Source organism: Babylonia areolata, chromosome 18 (assembly GCF_041734735.1).
Source record: "Babylonia areolata isolate BAREFJ2019XMU chromosome 18, ASM4173473v1, whole genome shotgun sequence".
Lineage (NCBI taxonomy): Eukaryota > Metazoa > Mollusca > Gastropoda > Neogastropoda > Buccinidae > Babylonia > Babylonia areolata.
In genome coordinates, this window is record NC_134893.1 from 37,642,867 (window position 1) to 37,665,082 (window position 22,216).

General features: G+C 39.3%; 1 protein-coding gene across 1 annotated transcript in view; it reads right to left on the reverse strand.

Moving 5' to 3' along the window:
* Positions 1-22,216, reverse strand: part of LOC143292727 (ubiquitin-conjugating enzyme E2-17 kDa) — a 23,128-nt gene continuing 912 nt past the window's right edge. Inside the window, exons 2-6 of the mRNA XM_076603259.1 lie at positions 18,545-18,608; positions 16,964-16,995; positions 16,145-16,222; positions 11,073-11,178; positions 1-5,226 (exon numbers count right to left, since the gene is read on the reverse strand). Coding sequence (XP_076459374.1) covers positions 5,087-5,226; positions 11,073-11,178; positions 16,145-16,222; positions 16,964-16,995; positions 18,545-18,608 — 420 coding nt within the window. The 3' untranslated portion in view covers positions 1-5,086. The remainder of the gene's footprint in view (positions 5,227-11,072; positions 11,179-16,144; positions 16,223-16,963; positions 16,996-18,544; positions 18,609-22,216) is intronic.

Here is a 22,216-nt window from a genome sequence, read left to right on the forward strand (position 1 = left end):
TCACTTTTTTAAAATTGTTTATTTATATTCATCCTTTCACACACTTACTTTTTCTTGGAAAATTTGAAGAAGCATCACAAAGTCTATGAACAGGGCATGCCCAAATCCTCCCCAACAGGACATAACCATGATTATAAAACCATCAGAACCGGAACTTGTGTTCATAGTGTTTGTAACTTACAAATTTTGATAAGAGTCCCTTCATAAATGACTTGCAAATTTCTTTTCCTTACACAGATGCACATCACTATAAACAACAATGGTTACACAAATATACTTTTTTTCTAAAGAGAGAAAAAGAGAGAATCCATACTTCATTTCTCATGCACACACATTCTAACACTGATCCATATAAAATAAACTACCCTAACTCCCCTTCAAAATCTTACTTTATCAAAATGATTCCAGCACAAGATGCCATGATTTGTAGCATTCCTCACCCTTTCCCAAATGATAAGTTTTGTATTCAGCTACAAAAACTGGGACGCTTTTTGTTTTGTTTTGCTTTTTATAAATCCAATACCAGCTCCTAATTTCCAAGCAAATGTGTTTATCTTTCCCACAGACAATGCTGCTTCTCCCAATGTCAATATGCTGGTGCATATAATGGGAAGGGACTGGTGAACCTGAGAAAGTTGACAACCATACTGTATGAATTAGGTCTTTTTGTGACTTTACTAACCAATTTCAAACATACATCAGCACATGGAGCCTGAAACACAGTGCAGCAATGAAGTGCTGCGTGTACTGTAAACTAAATAAAACTTTTTTGTTGGTTTAGATTACAGTGAAGTCATCTGCTCTGTAACCTAGGATCTACACTTGAAAGCAAAATCTACTACCAGAATTACTGTGTGTTGAGATCAAGAAGTTAAAAACAACAGAATAACCTCAAACAACTCAAACTGTTTAAACTTAATAGTCATGTCACTCACATACACCTCAAGTCTGCTCATTTATGCACACAAAGGGGATGGTAAACTCTTGGAGTTCCAATGAAAAAAAACAAAAGAAAGGAAAGTGAGGGGTAAAAGCACTTTGAAGGAGATCACCATGAAACTTGTCTAGCCTGCAGTCTAACAGCTGAAATTCTGTGAATGAATGCAGAACCTTGCAACTCACAGAAGCACCCAAGGTACCTTGGAAGTTCTTAAGGCAGCTTGGAAAGTACGTAATGGAACAGTCAAGTTCACAAGAAAATGCCAAACTGTAGGGACTCTGGCTGGTACGATTTAAATATTTAATCTTACAAAGGTCTTCTGAGACTGGAAACCTAAACTGAGGGCCACTCCAGACTGGATGTAAAAGACAATGTTATTCAGAAATATTATGAGAGTATGTTAGCATTCATCCTTTCTTGTGCCTTGCTCAGTAGCATCTTGGTTCACAGACAACACTGCTTCAAAAACCACAGCTCTAACAGCTGGTCTCAGGTCTAAGGTTGCTGTGATGGCAAGTTTTGTTTTGGATAGCTGTCTGAGAAGGTGAAGATAAAACTGATCATCACATCTGCTGCAACTGGGACTGATTGGGGGCACGGGAGTGAAGATAGGATCGATGCCACAAAATCTACCTGTCATGTCATCTCCAGATATTTGGATGTACCACTGTGACCTTGAAAATTAAACTGAAACCAGATATCAGGGCCATAAAAAAAGAAAAGAAAAAAGGAACCTGCATATAAACCTGCACACACAAGCCAGTTGATAAATGTCTTTTTTTTTTTTTAAACTTGACATTTACAACAGTCTCACGTCAGGAAAAAAGAAATCTCCCCCACCCTCCCCAAATTTCGCCATTCAACTTCCATGATACAGGTGAATAAATTTTGTGGATGATGTATGAGGGTAACAAAGGGACAGAATACTGTCCACATGCCAGATGTTGTACACATGCAATCATCATAGAATGGATAGTCCTAGATGAAACTACTAAATGTGTTAAATCATTTGATTTCCTGGTCTTACCATGCCAACCATTAAAGCAAACCTATTAGCTAAGTTTATATCACCAATGAATGTTTGCAAGGTGTGGTGAATTCAATTCCAAGGCATTACAACCTTGAGCAACCCAGTCAGTCAAACTGAAATCATCATGCAGGCAAAAGACAGTTACAGTATGTGACTTAAATGCCATACACACCTAAGTTGATTATAAACTGGAACATCTCTGAACCTGAAGATCCAAACCAACACCCAGCAGAAGATCACAAACGCTAGTATCTTACGGTCCAAAAAAACATGTAATATCAATGCTCCCAATTTCAAGACAGTTTGAACAACAGATAAGTGTAAAAAGAATGATAATCAAAACACTTCATTTATCCTTAAAGACTGACTGGATGAAACCAATTATAAATAAGCATATATACTAATATATAAATTTATCAAGCTGAGTTTGGCTATAGCTTGCATAGTATCTCTTACCGCTTCTGACTGCAGAACTGGAGACCTACACCCACACAGACAGCTGGCCAGCAAAGACACAGAAAGCGTGCACCAATGGAAAATGAATCACATTTATTTACTTGTATCTTTCTTCAATAACACAAAAAGATGACGCGCTCACACATGCTCATTCCTGGTCTTCATGTACAAAAGGTATTACAGTGTATACGTAACTAAGAAGTTATAAAAATCAAAGTCTTCTGGAAACCAACACAATCTGCACAAAATGCAAAATCAACCAATCACTATACACACTTTGTTTTAATGAAAGAAGATTAGTTTCATCTACAATTTACAAAGGCTTCTAATTCAGTTTGTTCCAGTCTTAACATAAAAAGATGAATCTACTCATCAATTATATATAAACAGAAGAGCAAGAAAAAGAAGTACACTGACCTTATGTCATCATGGACAATTTAACATTCAATCCAAACAAAACTATTTTTCATCACATCTAGATCGTATGCTTTCACATGCACACTAAACCCCCTCATGAAAAAAAAAAAGAAGAAAAAAAGTCAACTCTCAACTGGAGGTTCCTGAATATGGATTAGCTGCATCACACCAACTGGGTGAGTAGCATCTGTTGAAACCTGTGTTTTCCTTCCGTGAACCGAATGTCTGGTATGTTGCAACTTTATCAGCCTTTGCTTTTATTTTTCATGTTCTGAACAGAGTCCAAAGTCTCAATGTGGGATCATGCAAAACACTTCCCTTCTTCACTTTTAAGTAGCGCCACTTCATGCAAAGCTGTTCATTTTGCACACTTGGGAGCATGTTCCACATTACGGGTGGGAAAACACAGAGCTTCAATAGAAACTTAGTCTTCACATTTCTTCAAACACTTCAAATACTGTCAGTACCAGGACTGAAGCAAAGAGAACAAGTAGCATGATCTTCCCTTGGGAGACAATGACTGAGTATACTGAGCAATACATTATTGCAGACACCACATCATGGCATCCACTTAATTTCTCTTCTGACAGGGAAAAGACTATCTCTTACAGAAGATGATTTTACTCCACTTATTTCTGGCCTGGGCTGCTCTGGAAGGAAAAATAAATTGAGGTGTTCATTTTGACTTGAACATGAAGCCACTGACAGTCACTCTTCATAATCATCAGTTAATGAACATATGCATTCAGAAAACCCAAGGTTGTAGTTAAATCAAAGGTTAGTCTAATCTTCTACGAAAAAAAAAAAAAAAGAAAAACAAAAAGTAAGAACAGATGAAGCAAACAAAAACAAAACCTCTTTATTTTTATTACTTATGTTGTAAAAATGCCGAGATTTTCTTATTCTTCATATTTGCTCTGTCAACTGTTCCTTATTAATCATGCTTCCAATTCGTTGTTTTGTGTGTGTCATTATATTTCCTTTCATCTGAATATAAATGATCAACAACTGTGTCCTGTTCTTGTTCAATTTAAAAAGTGCCTTGTAAAAGAAACACAGTCTTGCAGTTAATTTTTCCAAGTTAACAGATAGCTGTGCCAAAATAATTCATCCACAAGTTAGCTGTCCAAAAAAAAAATCTTTGGTCTTTTTTTATTTCTTCTTGAAGGAAATAAAAATGGAAATAAACATTTTAAGTTGTTTCAAGAATTTGTTACAAAGCATATTGTATGGTTTGATGAATACAATATGGACACTTACAGGTGCACAGCCATTCTTCCAGGATTATTCCATGAAATTTGTTTTCCAACATCCCTCTCCCTAACTAACATTACACACTGCTGGCAGACAAGTTCACAACTACCCTTTTGACACACCAACAAAAAAGACACCTTTTAAATAGCAGAATTACTTTCAACAAACAAAGAAAACAAAACAAAACAAAAGAGCTGGTTGTACAGAAAAATCCCCCGAGTTACGGCGAGTGTTAATCTTTGTATCATATCTACTTTCCTATGTATATTTAAAATACACAACCATTACAAACTTCAGTTTTAAATTCAATGACAATTATGTCCATCTCTAATTAGTATGACAGATCAACCTGGGGGAAAAAAAAGGGGTGGGGGGGGGGGGGAAATCAACAAAGCATCTAAACAGAACTTGACTGCAGTACTGACAACAGACATGATTCACTCGTGAAAAAGGGTGAGGAAAAAAAAGAAAAACAAACAAACAAAAAAGCAATCCATCAATATTTGCTCTAAATACTTTCAGATGTATCGTTATTTGACAACTTGTATTTTTTCTAATATTGTTACAGGTTAAAATGGGATCAAAAAAAGAAAAGAAAAAAAGAATGGAAACTCATATGAGTGATCCCTTTTAGAGCACCTCACCAATGGCCCGCACAAATAGGAAATCTGTGCGGTGGACTTCAGGACACGACATGATTTATAGAGCAAAGTGTGCTTCAAAAAGTGGATATCCATAACAGTACAGTAGTGGCTCACAAAGAGAAGAGGTAGTTCATTAACACTCTACTGAACTACTCATCACTTCCTCCATTACATCAACAAGTTCAACCCAAGCTGCCCTGTCCTTTGGATTGGGGAGGGGAGAGAGAGAGAGAGAGAGAGAGAAAGAAAAAAAAAGAAGAAAAAAAAATCCAACTCATCATCAAAAGTCACCCAGTTCTGTATCATCAAAAGATGGTATATCAGTACCCCTACCTCCTGGTCTCGTTACATGGCGTACTTCCGCGTCCATTCTTTTGCGCTTTCAAAGTACTTCTGTCTATCAGTTTTGTACAGGCGGGCAATTTCAGGCACCAAGGGGTCATCTGGGTTGGGATCCGTCAACAAAGAGCAAATTGAGAGCAGCACTGTGAACAGACAAAAAAAAAACAAAAAAAACAAAACATTTCAGTACTTAGCATGATATGCATATAATACTCAGTGACTATATCAAATCAGACAGTTATGACACATTTTTATACTGCAGCTGAGCAGGCAATCACTAACGAATCACCATTATAAAAGAATCAAGTCCTTCTACTGGACATGGTACTTCCTCCCTCCCAGCATCAAACCGCCATTTAATGTAAGATCTCTGCAAAAGTGCAATATAAATCAACCATCACATGAGATTTTGAAAAATAAGCAGAGAGTGGACACACGCAGAACATTATTTAGGGACAGCCTGGGGCCGTATTCAAGACAAAAATCATTTTGCCTGAAGGCAAGTTACCCATGACAGGGCAGGGACCCGCAGTTACAGTTTGCCTTGAAGGCTCAGTTATTTTTTGTTTTCAAGACATATTAAGTGCACTCAGACAGCTAACCCGTGGTCTATAAATAAATATCCTGGGGATTCCCTTGTGGCAGTGCATACTCTTTTACTTCGCAATGCGCCTCAGTTTGACAATTAAGAAGAAAAAAGCTTCAGTGGCAAAGCATCAATAGGAGTCAGCAATCTGTCAAATCTAGGGACCACTTCTGCATTCCAACACATTGTCCTCCCTGCTTTTCAGCTAATTGCAAAAATAAAATAATGGAGTTCAGATACAAATATTTATCTGAAATGAAAGGATTTTGATGATCTGCAAACTTCTGGCATTCCATAATTCATTGTCTGCAAGTGCACTCACTTCACAGCGACATACGTAATTCATATGGAATATAATGTTTGCCAGTCTCAATATGTCATTTTTGACTACATAAAATCAAACTATCAGAGGTCGTATTCAAGACACAGTCTCTCCACAAAACGCCTGTTTTCCCTTAACAAAACCAACGCAACAAAAACATTTGCCATATTTACCTCTGCTTTGTGGGCAGCGAGTCACCCTTGGCAAATAGTAAGGGTAACTTGCCTTCGGGTTTGTAGAACCATGGGTAGGCTTTTGTGCTCCTGAATGCCAGATATTGCTAACCCTCGGGCAGTTTGCCTTGCCTCAGGCAGATTACCCACAGACACACATTTAAACCAGGCACGATGGTCTATCCCTGACAGATGTCTTTCATACAAGTCACTTTGAAATAAGAGGGAGACGTGTTCTATAACTCCTGTTCACATTTATAACCGATGGACACACACCCAGACAAGGGATGTGTTTGGTGATTATAAATTTATTTTGTTTACATATTTATATTCATGCATGTGACTCAAAAATAAACCGGTCCGGACCTCTCTTCAAGGCTGCAAAGTCAAAGAGGAAAAGAACAACACTTCTGTGCTTATTTCTGTGTGAGGGAAGTGGATGGGGCGGGGTGAACAAAAACAAAAAATAAATAGAAAAAAACTGGATGGAAGCTGACAGTACTGGTCAGTGTTCCTATAGCTACAACTTCCAATAGAAAGCTCCTCTAAAAGTCAAGCTGACTGTGGGCATTACTTTGACCTGCACACAACCTGGCCAGCTATTTCTCTCAACACCATGGATTTAATTCCACAACTAAACTATGGGACTATCAAAATCTATTGAAAATGATTGCTAAGTTCACAAAGTCAATAAAGGAAATTTTCTTCCTAAAATTATGTTTATCTAACATACTTACTGTGACCCACTAGTGCAGACTCCGGCAGGGAGTCTGATTCCTGTCATGTGCAAACTACTATCCACCTATGCAGAGAAAACGAAAGTAGCTACGGCCGATAACTTCCTGGAAGTAGGTTACCTCCCCTCTGTATCCCTGACTAGCTTCCTCTTTTGACGGCACCTAACTGTAACCAGTGCAGTGTACAGAGAGAACAGGAAGTGGGGAGGACGGGAGGGTCTTAAATGTGGGTCATGGTAAGTATGTTAGATAAACATAATTTTAGGAAGAAAATTTCCTTTTCACTACACATACTTTACCGTGACCCACTAGTGCAGAATGACACGACAAGGTGGAGGGCTCACCTGTTCTACTGTCTGTGCACAGCGATGGCTTGTTGTGCGACCACTGCAGAGGCGATGCCTCTTGAGCCATCCTTGCTGAAGTGTGAGACGTCTCTCAGGTAGAAATCAGTATGGTAGCACAGTTTTTCCTGAGTGGGCAAGGCGAGAGATGAGGACCATGCCCTGACTTTATGAACTCTGGCTGAGGAGGCAGTAAGTCCCAACCCTACGTCTGCATACATGCCTTTAATCACATTGATTTTCCTTTGAGACGGAGATGTCTTGCTAATCTCGCAAGAGTGGTCAAGGAGTCACTGATGAACTAGTGTTGAACCTTTCCAATCAAAGTGAGAGGTGGAAATGTGTACCCTGTGGGGTTTTCTAAATTGAGCTAGAGGGTGAACGGTTTATCATGAAGGCCTTGAGAAACATAAGAGGGCAGGTGGAGGCTGAACCTCAATGCAAGGTGCACGTGGCCTGATCCAACAAGTCAACATCGGTTGTGGGCCAATTGGGAAAGAAACAATTGTGTTTGAAGGGATCTGTGGCCCCAGACAGGCAGTCCACCAGGATATTGGGCTTGCCTTTGGTATGACCGTCCTATCAGTAGAGCTCCTCTATGTGAGCTACAGGTGGTGAGTACACCCACCCCCACACCCTTTCTTTTGTAGCCACAAAAAGCAACACTGGCCTGTTGCCTGAGTATAGAATGGCAGGAATTAGGCTACAAGAGACGTGATACTTGGTGGCTTCTCTGCACGGGTGTGGCATGTTGGATCAACACATGGAATGTTGTAGGCAGTCAACAGCTGGGTTGGATCAGGCTGTGGGAGTGTGCTTCAGATGCCTCTAGGCCATGGAGTCTCTTTCTGTGGTGGGGTTCCTAATGGAAGAGGTGGTCTCCATGAGGAAAGTTTGTACTGAAGGCACTAACTGAGAAAAGGGACTAAATCCAAGACTGGCCTCTGGCCCTGTGTGGTACACTTAAAGTATGGGATGGAGCCATGAGGAGCAGTTGGGACAGAATGGCTGTTGATCTGCTGTACTAGCCATTGGAGGGCATGAGTCAGCATGAGTAAAACAGACAACGGCTGTTGTGTGCTTGAGATATATATTTTTTGTTGTTGTTGTTGTTGATTTTGATAATAAATCAATGAATATAACTGAAAATACTGTGATTTATTTCATGTTATTGTGTATAACAAGAAAAGAAAGGTAACTGGATTGGTTGCCTGCAGAGGACTGTGTGCAAGTGCAGGCGGATGAAGAACCCAAAAGTTCAGTGGTACATAGCCTGAGAAACAGCAAGAAAGGTGCAGTTGCTGTGCAAAGTTGTATAAAGCCCATGAATGGGCAGCAAGACCCAATGAGAATGCGAAAAAATATCGTTGGTGGTCAGTAAAGGGGGCTGGTGTGACGTGCTGTGTAGGCGAAAGGGAAGTAACTACATCACCAACCACCTAGGTTAGAAATGCAGAGTTGCCTCCCTTGGCGCCGATTGTCGGTGAAAAGGATGGTGCCTTCAGAGCACATATCCCTTGGTGTGTCGTTTCCTCGCTGTAGAGGGAGGGGTGTCATGCTGCGTGTGGGAGTCTGTGGATCAATGCCACCGTAACCTACACTGGTGAATACAACCGCAAGGGGAATAATCATAATGACCCTTAGTGCCATGGGCATCCCTACCCGAATCGGCTGCCATCGGACACAAGACGGTCAGGGTATGTGGCATGACGGCGCCGTAAGCTAGTGTTATGGATGTCGTGGACAAGGGGGTGGCAAGTCAGTCAGCTTGCCATGGCATGTGCGTCCCCCTGTAGCTGAACGGCGGAGAGGACCGACCTTCAGCTTTTGTGTGTTGACGGATAAAGGGATAGACAAGATCGGCCCGAGCACTGCCGAGTGGCAGGATCGAGTTATAAAGAGGCACTCCAACGTGGAAGTACCAGTATTAGTCTGGGTAACAGCAGAGTTTGGCGGTGGGGCAGAAGAAACCAGCACTGCCGAAGTTCAATGGGCCATGCACGTACCTGCCCTGTGGGCAAGGGGTGGTGCCGGCGCAAGGGAGGTAACCGCAGCGGTCACTGGCAAGGGTGCCGAAGCGGATGTTGCCTCCCTTGAATTGGATGTTCCAGCCACGGAGGGTGTGCACACGTATGGGTGTGTGTGTCCCCTAGTGGTCCACCTTCCTCCCTACCTAGAGGGAGGGCTTCCTGACTCGCCACAATCGCCACTGGATGTGAGCCGGTCAGGGCATGCCACGTGCTGGGCACAGATACGTTGTCCAGCCACCATCACGGACGAAAAACAATGAGCGTGTGCACACAGATGGGCTTGTGTGTGTCCCCTAGTGGTCCACCTTCCTCCCTACCTAGAGGGAGGGAACCCTGACTCACCACGGTCGCCACCGGATGTGAGGCAGTCAGGGCATGCCACGTGTGGGGCGCGGATACGTTGTCCGGCCGCCGTCACCAACGAAAAACATACTGATAGAGTATGCAGTGCGGCGGACATAATTCCGTGTTGATTCCCCATTGGGAACGCATGCTCAGTCATTGAAATTTTGGGCATGGGGAAGGCAGGGCCGAGAAAACGCGGAGCGCGGTCGCGAATCGATCGAGTCAAAGAAGGAAACAGCACAACTGACCTTTGTGTGGGTAAACAAACCCAAGATGACATCAGAGGAGGTGTAGGAGGTGGTTGTGGTCTGGGGTAGACCGGAGGGAGTGGAGGAGGCATGAATAAGCCGCAAGGCTTAATTTCTGCCCCAAATACTGTACCTGAACCTGTACCTGTTGTTGAAAGAACCCGAGGTAGAGGGCCCTTACGATTGCGATTGCGCCATAATTTTAGCTTGATTGCCCAAATGAGCTAAGTAAGTTTGTGACCTGATGCAAGTCTTCATCAGATACAAAACGTGCGAGTCAAAGAATTGATAGAAATACGAAAAAACTTAGCCGCATGAAGAGCACAGGATCAGGAGTCAAAATGGCTGCCGGAAAAAGTGGAAGCTAGTCAGGGATACAGAGGGGAGGTGACCCACTTCTGGTAGTTAATCGGCTGTAGCTACTTTCGTTTTCTCCATATCGGTGGATAGTAGTTTGCACAGGACAGGAATCGGACTCCAGGAATCGGACTCCCTGCCGGAGTCTGCACTAGCGGGTCACGGTAAAGTATGTGTAGTGAAAAATCTTCTTTTTTTTCTTTTTTTTTAAATCAGGCTCATTTAACATGAGCAAAGCATAATGTTTGATTCTCAATACCTAAAGCTTCCCCCGACTATGTCACAGCAGGAGAAATCTGCCCATGGAGAAGTACTTATTCAGCTGAGAGTAATAATGCTCTGCCACAACCATGCATCTGCAATCTTTCACTACACAAGTATACTCACAATTTCTCAGCGCAGCAGTACACAGGCCAAGCAAGCCAGTCCCTGAGACAGCTGCAATGTGTGTGGTCTTTCCTACTCAAGCACTGCTGAAAGCAGCTCTGCTCATTAATGATCAAGAAGATGTCAGTGATTTACAATGTACATCAAACCGCACCCTGCCCCACAGTGAAAAATGAACACAACAGTTCAGGGAGGTGATAAAAGTTTTCTGCAAGGTTTGAAGCTTTTACAACTGTTGACACAAAATCTGGTCATCCGGCATAAAAGCACACGTTATCTGCAGAGTGGCATGACAAGCATTATAGGGGATGTCCATTTTGTGTTCCTGCACAAGAGCGCACATGAAAGACTGGATGAAGTACAAGTCGCACAACAAAACCCATTTAAATTCAGCATTGGCATCCATCTCAAGCATAATGAGCACTGCGTACATCAGACATTTTCAAGGAAGTGTAAATACCTTTAGAGATAGTGAGAGCTGGTGACCACTGTGACCTCAATATGTCCAAACAGATGCTGCCGTTACTGTTGATGTTGGGATGGTAGATCCTGGTTGTGAATGCGACCTAAGGAAAAAGTCCATTAACAATCATAATTAGGAAGAAAAAAAAAAGAGTGCTCTGCTAAAACGCACAAAAAACAACAACAGAACTAACAACAAAAAGGAATGTGCTTTTTCAAACCCATCACTCTCCTACCTTTGATTATGACTGAAAAAGGTACTTAGTACTCAATAATATCTAATGGATACGTCAATGACTGTCCAAGTCAGGAGGGTATATGCAGAGGGTAAGTGTGCATAATTACGCAGGGTTATGTGACTGCAAAAGCAGTGAATAATAATATAAGGATTTACAATGTTGAATAAGAAAGCGGAGAAATTGCTGAACAGTTGTATACACAACTGATCAGACCTTTAATTCCTTCAGTGCCAGAGAATTTTGTCAACAACAACAACAAAAAAAGTGCTCTCCCTTTGCCAGGGAATTTCGAGGACTCCGGGGTATTAATTTTCAAAAATTCCAGCACAAAAACTATTGGAGATCCAGAATAAAAACAACGCTTTTGTGAAGGAAAATGAATGTGGATTTTGAATTTGTGTTTTTTCCCCAATTATTTTGAATCTAGATAACTATTCAGGCATTTAAAAGTGAATATAACTATAAGAATTTTTATGCTTTAAAAAGGTGTATTTCCACCTCCACGAATGACATCCAGAAAGTAAAACCAAAATACAGCTGGAAATAGCATGCTTATTGTCTGATTATATCTGTAAAAGAAAATAAAATGGTTTAAAAGTTTATGATAACACTTGTTGTCATGAAAGTGAATAACTGTCCCAACAATGACATACCTGGATTCGGACAAGATGAAAGTCAATCATGTTCTCAGAAACTGAGCTGTCATGCTTTTCTAACACGTAAGAGCGTCCCCCTTTCCAGGAGAGAGCGCTTTGATGACGTTCCCTTTCTCCTGGTTGTAACTGATCTATCAAAGTGTCTACTGTGCATCCAGTTTGTCTCCACTATGAAGAAAATGGTCAACTGATCTGCGGCAAAATGCAAGAAAAAGTAAAAAGCATGTGATTCCCGTCTATCATCTGTTAGTGTTAACTCTGGATTTAAAGAAAATTGTGGATGACTGGCTGTTGCCATTCTGTGGGCAGCTGATCACTGTGAAAAGCCAGTTCACTGACAGATCAGAGCCACGAACCCTTACCCACCCTCTGTCTGGCCTTCGACCTATTGTCTTACAACACTCCTCTATCTCTCCTCCTCCTCTTTTCAAATTTTGTGAAATTACTGTGCCTTCACTTCAGTCATGGTCACTCGCTCAGAAATGATGTCTGATTGGACAGATGGACTGAAGAACTTGTCGAATGCTGCTGTCACTTTCGTCGTCATCACCATCAAGATCGATGGAAACTTAAGACAAGACATATCCATCTCTCATCATTATACATAATCATCAACACAAATTTGCTATGTGTAAATCCAATGACTGGGACCACTGTCTTCACTTTACAAAGTGTCTGACGCCTTTCTGACATGTGAGGCGAACCCTCTTTACATAGGTCGGACCACTTAAATTTTGAAATTCAACATATCTAAAAACTAATTACACCATTGGAAAGAACATAAAAAACTAAGTTCACATGCAAATTTTCATTGCATTATACCCAGTAGTTTTTAAGAAAACGGCGTCTAAAAATGTGCAAAAATGACGCGTTTTGACAGATTTAACAAATTGCTATTTTTAGACTGTCATAAAATTTTAAGATGAAGACTTACCACATTGTTCTTTGCTGTACTTGGTTCCACCAATACCTAGTTTATGCTGAATTTTTTCTGGCCTACTCAAGAACATGCTTAGAGAGAGACAGTGCCTTCAAAATAGCAAAATATTCAGTTTTGTCAAGTGTCGAATGGCCTGATTTCACAGTGATAACATGCTGACTTATAATGCTGATATCTCAGAAAGTTTTCAAGCTACAAAAACATTTCAGATATGTGCATGTTCAGAAAAGCATGTAGAATACAGTTTTTTGGAAGACTTTATGCTATCAGAAATGCAAATAACAATGAAAACAGTCACAAAGTATATGGTTTTTAGTAACAAATGAGCAAGTTTTTTACAATCATGATGATACTATGCTGTAAGATATCACCAGAGTAATTGTAAATGTGCATATTTGACATAACAGAAGTCCAGTCATTTCAGCATCCTTGATTTGCAGTTCCCTTTCTTTTTCACTCAGTTTTGCTTTAAGAAATGACACCTCCTCTGTCGTTGTTCTTAGTTCCTGTGTGATAATGTCCTCATTTTTTTCTTTGCTGCATGCTGGCTCTGGGTCTGAAGTAGGAGGTAGCTGTTTGACAGTTTTTTGCTTCTTCCTGCTGTCTCTGATGACCTCTGCACTTTCAAAAGGAAGTTCTAAAAAATCTTGAAGTGCACTCTCTCCCCCTGGTTTACTTCTGTTTTTACGCAGGCGAGCCTCATCTGCTCTGAGCCTCCCCAGTTTTAATTTGAGCTGTTGGGTTGGTGGCAAATCTCTGACCAGGTGTCATTTATGCAATGTTGCATCCTTTATCCTCAATATCCTAGCTAAGTGACATACTTCAGACACAAGACCAATAGGACAACTCACAGCCTCACAGTCCTTTACAGTTCCTTTCAAAAGATCTGCACGTGTAATTCCAAACTTCTGACAGGAGGGGCCAGGGAAGATGCATGAATCTTTCCTTTCTTGTAAAAAACATTCAGCACCACTGATCGTTTCACACTTGCTGAATTCCTTAACTATTGACACCACACGTGGAAAGGTACACTCTGGGAACAATTTGTGTAGAAAATGTTCCATTTCCCCCCAGGTTTTGTTTTCTTGATGCTTTAACATATTTAACTGCATCAAGAGTTTGTTGTTGGATGGAACCTTGGGTGCTGATGGTGGTCTTCTTCGTCCACTGTGTGCAACAGTCGCCCTTAAGGCCCTTATACTGATCATCATCTGAAATACACAGGCATGAAATTTGAGACAGCTCTAATGCTTTAAAATACTTTTTTTTTTTCATTTCATAGATGCTTTTGCATATATATCATTTATATGTGTGCATGCATGAGTGTGTGATGAATGTGCACTGATACATGATCTACTAATTTCATTACTACTCCACTGTAATGGTTTCACTTAAATTGATGTAAGTTTTATGTAACAACATATCTTAAACTTATTTCATGTTTACTAATCATATAAGTTATTTATTCTTTAAATCATTTACACACACACACACACACACACACACACACACACACAAACTAATCCATACTCAGGCAACCTCATGTATGCATGCTACATCAGTTCAACAGACACTAACTCTGTGCATACACTCTTAGTATATAAGATACATACTAATGCGCGCACGCACGCACGCACGCACACACACACACACACACACACACACACACACACACAGACGCGTGAAATTGTCTTGGCGTTTGATGACCAGAACAGAAGTGGAAAGATACACGTGTTCCCATGCTGTCCGACGTCGGTCACAATATTAAACCATCAATCCGCTCTCACTAACTCAAAACCCTTGTACAACAAAAAAATTACTGAATAATCTGACACTTCATCTTCTAGATACAGCTGTCGATCGCGGTAAATTTTTGAATAAAAAATCATAATTGTGCTAAAAAAATAACGTGACTGACGAAGCGTTACTGTTCCCAGTTACACATCAACACTGCTGAAGCAAAGTTGTTAGGATTCATCCAAACCCACAAAATATAAAAAATATGATTTACATTTATTTTCAAAATAAACATATTGAAAAAAAATTTGCTTACAAACCTGTAAGTTGGCGTGTTTTCCATTCTTCAAACGATGATGACGAGCAGACGGCTTCGATCGCCGCCATGGTCGAGCAGCGTTGCGGGATCCGAAATCGGTCACTCGTTTTTCTTCCAAAGCGCGTTCGAGACTCTCTCTTTATAGAAAAAGCCATGAATTGCACTTGAAAGTACATAGTTTAAACTTTCTTTTCTTGTAATTTGCTCGTGATTTGAAACACTGGTTCGTATGTTATAGGGTCGCAAACATCAGTCTCACACTTTCGCTGCGACTTTCAGATCTACTTTCTGTGAAAACCCCAACAAATTTCTAGCAAATCTAAACTTGAGAATCCTGGCTTGCCAGTGACATAGTTTTTAAATTTATACATGGCCAAACAATGCAGCGCGAAACGATCGAGTGACACACATGTTATTCTGCTCGCGCGGCAAGCACGGCGGAGTCGGTCACCGCAGTAAAAATCGACGCGACACCCTTTGTGTTTAAACGCCCGGCACATACCAGTTTGACTCGAATGATAAAAACAAATACCACAGGAAGATAGATGAAAGAATGAACTTTATTCCAGTATAAGATTGGTGTCATTTAATTAAGTTTGGTAGTGAAACGAGCGAGTTGAAAATGGTCAAATTATGGGTCTGGACTGCGCTGTTAACCACAGCCACAGTGGCCGCGGACCGACCTACTTTACATACACGCTCCAAGTGGTCCATTTTGTAAATCATTATTGAGATGAAAAGGGTCTTCCATCTGACGAATGCTCTCTTGAATAGCATGTTTATAGTCTAGACACACTGAACTAACCTTTCAGACTCTGTTTAAGATCACTGTATCAAACTCTAATCAGGGAAAAATCAAAATAGATGTAGAACGCCAGTGGATGTCTTACAGGCACAACGGCAACACTTTGTGTGCAGGGCGTCAACTGACATCTTATAGGCACTGAATGGGTTAAAAACAAAAATACATTAAAAATTTTGCCACACAGTCTTGTCACACTGAAACTTACAGCTACAAATTAGTAACTTTGGAGGTAAAAGAAATTTGTCTTTTATACGAATAAGTCAAACTCTCGAAACAATCTTCAAGCTTCAAACCATCCATATAGTTTCTGGTTTGTCTTGTAGTATTTATTCAGTTCGTTGTACAATTCGTGTTTTTCCAAATGCAATACTCACTTTGGGTGGTTTGAAGGGATAGTCGGTTGGAAAATGTATGGTTAAGAAGAAAACCCCTCCCTGATAGGGACTGTCAGGCTGAAAGAAAAAAAAAAGCTATATGAACCCACATTACAACATGTAACCATTACTTCATACTCAAATTATTAACAATTACGTGAAAAAAAAAGTACTGTCTCACTCCAAAGAAAAAGCGTATTTTACATCAAATCATATTATTGCACAAATTAAAAGTACATTTTCAACAGGAAGACACATTTCCTCCACCCTCACCAATACCCACTGAAGTGTGAATCGTACTCATGAAAAATGTAGGGCAGGTGGAGGTCAAGCCACTCAAGGGCATACACATCAGACTCAAAACTAATAGAAGTTAGCAGACAAAACATTTTCCAATCTGGAGATAGAGCAGAAGATATAATTATCTTAAATTGCAACAACAAAAAAAAGGGAGTTTGAATTATACTCTCTGTTTGGTGATGTATAGTGTCTTTACTGTTAGCTGCACAAAATTTGGATTAACAGGGCAAACCGACAGGGCTAGTTTGCATCTGTTTGACATGGTACAGTATATGACACCAAATAATACATTTCAAGTTAACATATTTACACATTTTTACTTACAATACTGAAAACAGTACAATTAGAAAGGAGAAATTGAAAAAAAAGTGAAAGATCTCCAGCTCAAAGAAATTCATCAGACCATTTTCATAACAAAGAAAAACTTACATGCAAAGTCAGTGCGGACTAGGAAACTAAATTAATTATCGAAACTAATAACTAAATAACTAATATATGAAAAGAAAAGGATTTACTTACTGGACCCATTATTGTGGCTTGCCAATGGAACACTGCAATTAAAAAAAAAAGCATTATCAATATCATTATCACTAAATAATCATTGGATGGGAAATATATCTTGAGATCTGTATTTTGGGTTTTCTGTTAAAACTTATAAAAAGGTATAATCTTATGTTAAAACAAAAACCAGTATGATACCGATAATTAATGAAATACAATTATAATAACATGACTTTTTTTTAAAATTCTATTGCTGTCTTTTTTTGGTTAAACATTCATTAATGATCAATTGTGAGCAACTGCTCATCACTTCCACACAATGCCACAAAACAAAAATTGACATTTCACAATTTACATCAATATCATTCAGAATATGCAGTCAGTTTTTTTAATCTGTAGCATTCATCTTCTTTACAGTCAAGTACTGGCAACTCACATTTTGTATTTTCCTATCCATTAAATAAACCAACAACATGCATCAAGGCCTAGAAAGTTCACAGCTTTTTCATTCATCCACTTAAACGTTTCAAGAATCAATGATTCAATATACATATAAGAATCTATAGAATCATTTGAATTTTCAACCTTTTCAGATCTCCAATTCACACACACACACAACCAAAATATCAGGGAAGGAACTGTAAACTGAAATGTTTACAGAAAAAAAACTTATGATTATGTAAAAACAAATTATTTATCACTTTGGCTTAAGTTATAATACTACAAAGGATTCATGGGTTGGATTTCACAGTATAAATTTTCAGCCACTCTTACTCCTTTTGTGCTTACATATAACTGAACGATACTATATGACCTAAAAATAAAAATAAAAATAAAATAAAATAAAAAAATAAAAAAACAACCAACCAACCAACCCAACTGAACTGTTCCTTTGTCAAGATATAAAAAGTAAATTCAATATGAATATGTACTGTTAATTCTGGCTATCTTGTTTTCACTGACTTTTTTTTTTTTTTAAATAAATAAATAATGTGTGAAGCCAAAACTGAACAATTCATATATGAAACAGTGTAAACATTGTAACAGCACCAAATTACACAATTTTCATAACTTGTATCGTATCTGAAATTTGGGCTACTCTCCCCAGGTAGACTGCATCACTTCAGTGCAGCAGCATCTTTTCTTTTCCTTCCTTTTTTCTACCTATCAAAGTATATTATTATACAGAATTTCACAAGGAACAACCCTTTTGTTGCCAAGGGTTCTTTTGAATGTGCTACACCCAAGACCAGGTTATAGTTTCATAGGAATATTCATATCTAGACCACCCCTTGAGGTTTAGCAGAGAGTGAGAAAATAGACTCAAGAGTATATCCTGTGCACTAAGATTCTCTCACTTCCGAGAGAGTGTTACCATTAGGCCACCAAACCATATCTGAAATGCATCCTCATATCTGTCAAAGAAAAGCATAGATCCGGCATTCAAAGAGAAATCGTCAAACCTGATCTGTGCTTTCCTTTTAGATGTTACAAAAAAAGAAGGGAAAAAATGCAACTGTGCAGATGCATATATGCTCAACCATACAAACACACCCATGCACAGAGAAATTATTGCAAATAACAGGACTGGGAACTCACAATCATCTCCTACTGGTCCGGCTGAACACTGTGCGGGTGGGTCACGACCCAAGTCCTGCAGTTCCTGGAAGAACAACTAAAACATTTGAACCAACACAAGATCAAACTTCATCATTAACACTGTAACAGGGCTCCTTGGCATTTGGGCTCATCACATAAGACTTTGTAGGGGTTAACTGGAATCAATTACACATTTTTCAAAACACGTATTTTAAAAAAAATCGAATAACTGAATCAAATTAAAGCTCACATCAATACAAGCAAATCCTCCATATTATCGGTCTCAATCCACTTACAGCTCCATGCTCGCCTTATATCAGGGACTGACATTTATTTGTATTTGTATTTCATTTTATCACAATAGATTTCTCTGTGTGAAATTAGGGCTGCTCTCCCCAGGGAGAGCGCGTCGCTACACCACAGCACCACCCATTTTTTTTGCATTTTTTCCTGCGTGTAGTTTCCCCCCCCCCCCCCCCCCCCCTATCGATGTGGATTTTTCTACAGAATTTTGCCAGGAACAACCCTTTTGTTGCCGTGGGTTCTTTTATGTGCACTAAGTGCATGCTGCACACGGGACCTCGGTTTATTGTCTCATCCAATTATTTATAGCTTGCAGTTGTGCCAACAGCAGAGAGCTGTATGATCAATGGTTTATCTACTGCAATGAGAAGTCATTTACAGTTTAGTCAATAGTGAAGGACACTGCCTTTCAAACTTGCAGCAAGATTGCATTGGTTCTAAGTGATGCAAGCCTTGGGAGCTATTCAGCCTTTGGAAATCATACCAACGCTGACTTCCTGAAACCCTCTTGGCCAAGTGAGTGGGGATATAGAATACAGAATACACTATTATCTTAACAAGAGAAATTCATTTGTGGTTTAAAACACACGCAGTACACAAAAATCACAGTCATTTAACATGTATACAATGAACTTTATAAAGACATAAAATGCGTAGATGTCAACCTAGAGCAAATCATGCATACAATTAATTATCACAGTAGACAACAACAGAAACCCTTAGATTTAGAAGGTAACTTAGAGTAAACTTAGAGTAAAACCATACACAAATCATCACAACCATTCACTTGCAATAACAATCACAGTTGAAGGATTGGCATAAAACAACATACTAAAAGTAGACATAGACATATAATAACAAGATGCAATTAAATATCACTTGGCCAAGACTCTCCACTACAATCAAAATCAAGCCCAGGTTGTAAGGACAGCAGTTGCCTTCTCTGCTGTCCTGATGGTGTAAGTCAGACACGACTACTATACATATATATATGTACATACACTGCAAAGAAAATCTTGGCATGGTTTAACTAAATGCAGTGCACAGTTTTTCCTTCTTTTTTTTTTTTTTAATCAATGGCAGAGTTCATACATGGGACTTTAAAACGACAAAAAATAGCTGTTCTGCTGTATAATGCTAATCTAAATACCCCTACTGCTACTACCACTGTATGCAGAGAAAAGTCACAAACACATAAAACAGAATTTCAGTTTGAATGCCTTATCTAATTGTCTGATACTTCAACAAGCAAAAATTAAGAACCTGCGCAACAACAAAAAAAAAAAAGGAACATGTACCGCCCAGCAAGAAACACTTTTCCTGTCAATTAGTCAACAGCAGACTGCACAGATTTTTTATTCTTTAATTTTTTTTTTTTGCTTCGAAATTAGAGATGACAATGAATAAATATCTCTATTATTAGCAGCAGATAATGAGATATTCTGCATGTGCCACATTATGCACAGTTTTTCTATGGGGGATAGGATAATGAATGATTATTACTATTTTTAGTGATTTAGGTATTCTGTAAGTTGCACATTATGCATAACTTTGATATTCTGTATGAAGGACTGGTTTAATGAATCACTGAATGACTGATATTTTGCATTCCTCACACTATGCATGATAGTATTCACCTTCTGTTTCTTATAATTTCTGCATGTTGTCGAATGTTCATCTTGTGTACCTTTTATTTTAGCAGCCACTTCCTCCATTAAAATCCTGATGCCGTTGACTCAGCCAATTATTTTGCAAATAGTGCACACTTTCCCTGCATATCTGTTAGTTTGATCAATTTCACCTTTCTTTTGAATTCAAGGTTATATCTGACCATAGGTCTTGATGCTGGGCCTGTGATCTTGCATATTCTCATGACACGAGGTATATTTCAAAATTTCTATGCTGTACATTTTCAAGGAGACTGTTTCAAATGTTTAAGCTGACTAGTTTCTGTATATATATACATGTGGGGTTTTGTTATACTTCAGATGGTGAATTACTGGGCATTTTGTTTGTTTGTTGGTTTGTTTTTCCATTACTAAGGGGATTACTGGGAATAAATGTATAAAGGATCATAATAACTGCAGCTGCATTTCTAAAGTGAAGCTTTCCTGTTGCTTTTTCATGGCATAAACCTAGAATTACACAAAGACTTTAGGACACTGGACATCTGGTGTGAATGTAGGAACTTAAAACTGTTGATAGTCTTAATGCTTTACCTGAGAAATTCATAGGATTAAGACCTGTAAGCAAATGGGGAGTGTAAAAAATTTAAGGACAACCAAATTTTGACAGGATGTGAAAATCAACCGAGTCCAAGCAAAAGCAGCAAGTTCACTGTGTTCAGTAACACAATTTTGGTGTTTTAAAAATATATTCTACTTCTAGCTGAACAGAACTAATCAACCTATGACCTGTAAAAGGTGTGCATTGTTTCTCTCCAAAATAATTCTTATATTAATGAATTTTTATCATTATTCCATATATCTTTGGCATGAATAGCTGTGTTAACTGTAAGCCAAATGAACCTATATCTAACAGTGCGCAACTTAAAAAACAACAACAAATGCTGGTTTATAATTTAAAAAAGAAAAAAAAGGAAGAGCTGCAAAGTTCATCTGAATATGTGCTGTCAGCCTCAAGGGTGTAGATCTGCCTATATTGTATTCTCTTTGTGTCACAACAGATTTCTCTGTGTGAAATTTGGGCTGCTCTCCCCAGCGAAAGCTTTTTTGTCTTTTTTTCCCTGTGTGCTGTTTTATTTGTTTTTCCTATCGAAGTGGATTTTTCTACAGAATTTTGCCAGGAACCAGCCTTTTGTTGTCGTGGGTTCTTTTATGTGTGCTAAGTGCATGCTGCACACAGGATGTTGGTTTATCGTCTTAATCCTAATGACAAGCGTCCAGACCACCACTCAAGGTCTAGTGGAGGGGAAGAAAATATCGGCGGCAGAGCCATGATTTGAACCAGCACGCTCAGATTCTCTCACTTCCCAGGCAGACGCATTACCTCTAGGCCATCACTCCATGATGAGTGGCTTCCTTTCATCGCACAGTACAACCACTCTCAAAGAAACTGTGAACATCTACTTGAAACAAATCTAAATGAAGTACAGGATTACAAAAACCAGCAAGTACTCAAAATCATAAATGCTTGCGCAAATTTCAGCAATATCCACATTTGTCCCCTCCACTCCTCTGTGTGACAGACAGAGTAAATGTCCATACCTTGTTGTGAACACTTGTCATTCCGTCTTGAAGGGAAATACTGTGGTTATTGCCCAAATTTCAAGACTGAAGACTGGTACTTGAAATGAAAGAAATTTAAGTGTTTTTTTCTATTATACTGATCACACTGTACCGATTCAAA